At 41.1% G+C, this 6733-nt stretch overlaps 1 protein-coding gene across 1 annotated transcript; it reads left to right on the top strand.

Moving 5' to 3' along the window:
- The first annotated feature begins 1588 nt into the window (after nt 1-1588).
- Nucleotides 1589-6250, top strand: aldh8a1 (aldehyde dehydrogenase 8 family, member A1). The gene is made up of 7 exons (XM_003440642.5): nt 1589-1837; nt 2693-2840; nt 3015-3170; nt 3261-3410; nt 4146-4402; nt 5114-5275; nt 5367-6250. Exons 1-7 carry the CDS (start codon nt 1691-1693, stop codon nt 5817-5819), a joined length of 1473 nt encoding a protein of 490 aa, XP_003440690.1. The 5' UTR covers nt 1589-1690; the 3' UTR covers nt 5820-6250.
- The last annotated feature ends 483 nt before the right edge of the window (nt 6251-6733 follow it).

Consider the following 6733-nt stretch of genomic DNA (forward strand, 5'->3'; position numbering starts at 1 on the left):
TTCATCAACTTGTTTTGATCATGTCTACATGAGTAACTGTACAAGGTGCTGCCACTGGATGATTGGATACTTACATTAATATAAATGAATGTACATAATTATTATAATGAACGACATAGGTGGAAACTGTATATGTATGCTTTGGGATTTAACTTTATGGAACTGGTGTCCATGTCAATAAGTGATCTTTAAGTCATTCACAGGCCTCAGGAAGAAATCCTGCACTAGTGAGCAACTCAGCGTGAAAGTTGCTTAGTTGCCACAGGATGTTAGTGGTCATTACGCAGACACGCTACTCACCTTACAGGAAAATATATGTGCTGCAAAAAAAAACCAAAAAAAAAAAAAAAACAGGAGTAGGAAAACGATGAGAACTTTTGTTAGTGGTATGAGTGTGTTGGCTCATATCATAATAGTGAATCACGTTCTCTGTAAGTAGATGAGTAATGTGATGGCTTCATGGGCAGTCACCTTTGAATCAGCACTTCCTCAAGGAGTTGTGTACACAAATACAGTGCAAAGGACTTTAGGTGCTGTAAATTATGTTCAAGTTTTTTGTTTTTGTTTAAAAAAACAGTTATATCTTTTCATTGAGGTTCAGATATTAGCAGTGTTGGATTACAACCATGTACAGAAATATAGCCACAGTTATAAAGGTGGAAAAATGTCCATCTGTAAGGCAAAATAGCAGAGACATCTCTTCTCCAGGTGCAAAAGTCCATCAATAAACTCACCATTTGGACTTGGCGGTTGACTGTGAACCAGCACATTTCCTTTTCCTTTGCCATTTGTGAGTAGGGTCATACTTTAGAGCTACACAAGCTGATGAATGACCTCTTTTTAGTTTCAAAGAGACATGAAGGGTATTTCCCAAAAGTCTGACCTGCATAGATCCATCCTCTTGGTCTACTCAGTCATACCAGTTACATGATTGCCTCAGAAACCCTATGCACTAAACTGTGAACTGAATGATCAAATTGAGCTACCGCTGCAATAACTTATGAGCGATGTGGATGTTTTATTTTTTTTATGACCAAAAAGTATGAATTAGTGTAATTTATAGTTGAAGTATATCAGTAGAATTCAGCTAAGGGGGTACAGTGACATCACTGGGCTGCCCTGGACCTCCAAGGCCCACCCAAGATTGTGAGGCCATGCATGCAATGTCCATTTAAACTTATAGACAAGAAAATGGTGTAATGCAACACATACCTAACGTTTGTTTCTGTCTTTCTGAAACAAAACGGCTTCACCTCATTCATTTAACCACCAGCAGGAGTAGTTCACCCAGTTTTATGATATTAAAAAGCAGCCTGTGAGAATGAATATAAAACTTTTCAGACCTCTGCAGTTTTTCTAAACACACCTAAAGTCACTCAGATGCTTGAATATTGTCTATGAACACTGGAAAGCCACATTTATCTTAACTATCTGAACTTTGTGGTGAGCAGACATACTGCCATGATATTAATTAAGGTTCTCTTTAAGATACTAGGTGTAGAAAAAGTGTTTATTTTTTCAGGCTCAAAGATCTGTGTGAATAAGGTCTGATAAAGAGTTAGGCAATAGGATCGTCAGAGAGTAAGCCCCTCCTTTGGAGGGCCAGTGTTTGTCTGGTTAGCAGTACATGCAGTCGTCGTTTTCTCTGGGAAGTAAACCGGTGTTAATTTGGCGCCTGTAATTAACAAGCATGTCAAAAACTTCAGAAGAGCACTCACTTTTGGTTCTGGAGAACTACATCGGAGGAAAGTTCGTCTCTTGTCGGAGTTACATCGACTCCTATGACCCATCAACTGGCGAGGTCTACTGCAAAGTGCCACACAGTGGCAAGGAGGAGGTGAGGATCAAGTTACTTGAAACCATCTGCAAAACCTAGAGGTTGAGATTTGAATGAATCCTTGCATAGGTTTAGACATGTTTGTATAAGTCCTGCTGTGTGTTTGCATTAGGCCGGACGGACAGCTTTCTGCAGAGCTGCTGCAGAAGTCTTATTTAAATACAATTTCTTTTTTCTGCTCTAAGCTGCAATATCACAACATTTGCACAAGAATATTTTTGCATTGAGTTGGATTGCTTGTTATTACAAATCCTGTTGTTGGATTTAAAGGCCTCTGACTCAGCAATATTAGTACATTTTAGTGTATGTGTTTTGATGCGTGCTCAATCATCCAGGTAGGAAAGTCCCAGAAAGTTTATTGTGTTCATCTAGACATTGCATTATCACTAGGAGAAATTTTTGTCACTCATCCGAGGGACTTCTTCCGTGTCAGGGACTGAAGAGATGAACAGAACGAACTTTCTGAATGAGGTTTGAGGTTTCAGGTTAGTGCGTTGCATAAAATGTGGTTTCAGAAAAAGCCACCTTTGAGCTTTGCAGAGCAAGCCATCAAGTAATCATTAAACACATCAGTTAACTTCAGCAGTTCATGTTTGATCTTCTTCAAAAATGTAGTGATTTGTTGAAATGCATCCGTGTACATATTATTCTAGTTAACAATATTCTTAAATCCTCTGAACTCCTTAGAAATTAACCTAAGGGATCAGCTTTTTAAGATTTTAAGAGTGTATCAATAAAATGTCACTTAAACAATCCTGCGTATTCTCTTAGAGGGCCAAAGTGGAATCAAGCTCTATTCTTGGACGTGATCGTGCTAATTGTGCAGTTTGCTTATACCTCATCTCATGCCTGCAGGTGGATGCAGCAGTGGCAGCAGCTAAAGAAGCGTTCCCAGAATGGTCTGCACGCAGCCCAGAGCAGCGAGCGAAGATCCTCCACAAACTGGCTGACCTTATTGAGGCCAACCTTGAGGAGTTTGCACAAGCTGAGTCCAAAGACCAAGGTTGCTTAGACTGTCTTATATTTTGCCACCTTAGAAATCAGGTCACTAATGCAGGAATAGAAATGAGTGGCTCAGAAATTACTTTTTATTAATCAAATACTGATTCATGAATGTCTAATCTTGTAGGCAACTGCTTCATTTGCCCTTAGTGATGCTCACTTCCGAATCTTCTAGGTAAAACGATAACAGCTGCACGGACTGTGGATATTCCCCGGGCAGCATACAACTTCCGCTTCTTTTCGACATCCATGCTTCACCACACCACCGACTGCAGCCCAATGGACCACATGGGCTGCCTGAACTACACTGTCCGCTGCCCCGTGGGAGTGGGTGAGCGCTAAGGCTTCTTGAAGTGAAACCTTCAGATGATCCATTTGTCCTGTGTATGTGCTCTTAAATGGCCTTTGGTGTGTTTTTTAGCCGGTTTGATCAGTCCCTGGAATCTGCCCCTGTACCTTCTGACCTGGAAAATTGCACCTGCAATCGCTGCAGGCAACACAGTGGTGGCCAAACCCAGCGAGATGACCTCTGTGACCGCCTGGATGCTCTGCAAGTTGATCCAGCAAGCAGGTAGGACTACAGAACCCACAGTGCAATGTCATGCAGATGGGCGTCAAAGCAAAGCAAAGCAAAGCAAAAAAACAAAACAAAACAAAACAAAAAACGACATAACACAGTTTTTTTTCATTTGCACATAATGAACAGATATGAGTACAGTGGTCTCTCGTTTATCGCGGGAGTTGCGTTCCAAAAATAACCCGCGGTAGGTGAAATCCGCAAAGTAGCCAACTTTATTTATTTATTTTTACAATTATTATAGTTGCTTTGAGGCTGTAAACCCCCTCACTACACACTTTATACACTTTTCTCAGGCAGACATGAACATTTTCACACTTTTCTCTCTTGTTTAAACACTCTCAAAGTTCAAACCTTCGTAGAAAAATAAGTCCAGTATTATAGAATGAAACGTTTCGTCGAAATTTTTGTGTTTGTTGGGGAGAAAACTTACAAACATACTATATATACATGCTAACGAGCGAAGATTTATGTAAATTTTACAAGCTGAACGCATTCTGTACTGTACAGGAGACACGGAGGAACGAGATTGATTGAAATTGTCTTCAGCCAATCAGGACGCAGAACACAATGCGCTGAATAACAAACAAACAAACAAACAAACAAACAAACAAAAAAGGAAAGTTGCACAAAAAAACAGCGAAGCCGCGAAAGATGAACCGCGTTACAGCGAGGGACCACTGTAGTGAGAAATTAATCAGTGGTCTGCAATCATCTTCATCTTTTTAGGTGTTCCTCCCGGTGTCGTCAACATCGTATTTGGCAGTGGTCCAAGAGCTGGTGACGCGCTCGTTAGTCACCCTGAGGTCCCTTTAATCTCCTTCACTGGGTCCACAGCCACTGCCCAGCGCATTACCGAGCGGAGCGCCCCCTACTGTAAGAAGCTCTCACTGGAGCTGGGAGGCAAGAACCCAGCCATTATTTTTGCTGATGCAGACTTAGATCAGTGCATCGAGACCACCGTCCGATCCAGCTTTCTCAATCAGGTGAAGACAAAATTTGACTGATTTGACTTTTTTTCCTTTAGGACTGTTTAGCTTTATTTATTTTATTTATGGGTGCCATTACTTTTAGTTTTTTCTTTTATATATTATAAACTCAATTTTACACTGACAGGACAGCTGCCCGAGAGTCTTTAGAGCTTCTGTGTCCACAGACTGTTATTTTAACAGGAAATTTGTTGGGAAATCTGCAGCAATGAAGAACATTTTTACAGAACGAAAAATTCTGAAATCATTTCTTTATTACATCGTTATTAATCTCATGCTCTCCAGATCATAGCTGGACATGTTTGTTGTCAGTTTAGAAGTGTTAAAGTTAATCTTTTTTTGTACTGAAATGTGACGGTGGGTGTTTTACATATACGAGTGCAGAATCCGTGACAACCTAACATGATGAGTTTGATTTGATATGTATAAATTGCCGGTGTGCAGAAAACTGTAAAGTAAAGCCCAGAAGGTCCATTTTAATACATACTTAAAAGGGGTTTTTCAAATTTGCTTTCATTGCACTTCTTAATGCAAATGAAATGAAGGTGATTATCTGTAACAGGAGCTTCTGTATGTGTTGAGAATGTAATAACATAGTTTGTCCACAAGGGGGCAATCACAGCCCAACTTTTTGTCCTAAGGTGGGTTGTCAAAAAACAACTTTCTGAAGTCCTCCATTTTTATCTTCTCCATTTCTTCTCCTCTTAGGGAGAAATCTGCCTGTGTACCAGCAGGATTTATGTAGAGAGGAGTATTTACTCGGAGTTCCTGGAAAGGTTTGTGGCTGCGGCTAAAAAGTGGAAGACTGGTGTCCCCTCTGACCCCAGCAGCAAAAATGGAGCGCTCATCAGCAAAGAGCACCTGGAGAAGGTGCTTACATGTAATGCAGAATGTGACTGAACACTTGTTGTTTCATTTTCTGATGTGCTATAGTTTGAAATGTCTCCATTTCAATCCAAAGGTTCGTAGCTATATAGCCCTGGCCAAATCAGAAGGCGGCATAATTCACTGCGGTGAGGGGCTCGACCAGCTGGACCTCCCGGAGCACAACAAGTCTGGATACTTCATGCCGACGACGGTCATCACAGGCATATCTGACAGCTCCCGTGTCATGCAGGAGGAGATCTTTGGCCCCGTCACCTGCATCAGCCCCTTTGATACTGAGGATGAAGCTGTTGCCAGGGGCAATGGCGTACGTTACGGTCTGTCAGCCACAGTGTGGTCCAAGGATGTGGGGAAGGTTCACAGGGTGGCCCAGCGGCTGCAAGCAGGTCTGGTGTGGACCAACTGCTGGCTGGTGAGAGATCTGAACCTCCCATTTGGAGGAATGAAGAACTCTGGTGTGGGAAGGGAGGGAGGAAAAGATTCCTATCACTTCTTCACAGAGGTGAAGAGTATCACTATCAAGCACTGAGAGAGGAAAGTAAAAGTAGAACTTGTAGTGCAAGAAGTACATGGATATGTATCCTGTTTTCCTTCTCTCACCCCAACCGGTCGCAGCAGACGGCCGCCCCTCCCTGAGCCTGGTTCTGCCGGAGGTTTCTTCCTATTAAAAGGGAGTTTTTCCTTCCCACTGTCACCAAAGTGCTTGGTCATAGGGGGTCATATGATTGTTGGGTTTTTCTCTGTATGTATTATTGTGCGATCTACTGTACAATATAAAGCGCCTTGAGGCGACTTCTGTTGTGATTTGGCGCTATATAAATAAAATTGAATTGAATTGAATATATGGGAGGCCTTGTTTTTAGCTGGTCTTAGTGTTCATCAACTGTCTTTCAACAACAAATTTCTCCTCTCAGTTTCCCCAGTTTGCCACCATTTCCCAATAAAGTTGCTGAAATTGCAGTTTATGTTCATTATTTATGGATGAATTGTCAACAAGCTCAAATTTGCAAATGAAAACAACATAAACTGCTCTTGAGCTTCAGAAATAATCTGTGTCTGTGTGCGCTATAGCCAACCAAAACTTAACAGTACAATTTGTAAATATAGGAACAGCCATTTCCTCAAAGACAGTTTGTTATGCTTCCTGCATGATGACATAAAGATATTTAAAAAGAAGGCAAAAAAATGCAGTCATCTTGTTATTCACATTTACACATATCCATGTGCTTCAGGTTGAAAAACCCAGTGACTGAATACGTATAGCTGAATCTCGTCAGATCAGTGTGTTATGATGGCAGGTTGTGGAGTTCAGTTTGTTTTTAATCTTTACATTCAATGATGTCATTGTCTTGATAACATCTGTAACACGGTCTGTAAAAAACGCTGCATTTTTGGTCTGATCGAACTGTTAGAAACAGTTTTACTAACAAACTTTACCGCTTG

Source organism: Oreochromis niloticus, linkage group LG15 (genome assembly GCF_001858045.2).
Source record: "Oreochromis niloticus isolate F11D_XX linkage group LG15, O_niloticus_UMD_NMBU, whole genome shotgun sequence".
NCBI lineage: Eukaryota > Metazoa > Chordata > Actinopteri > Cichliformes > Cichlidae > Oreochromis > Oreochromis niloticus.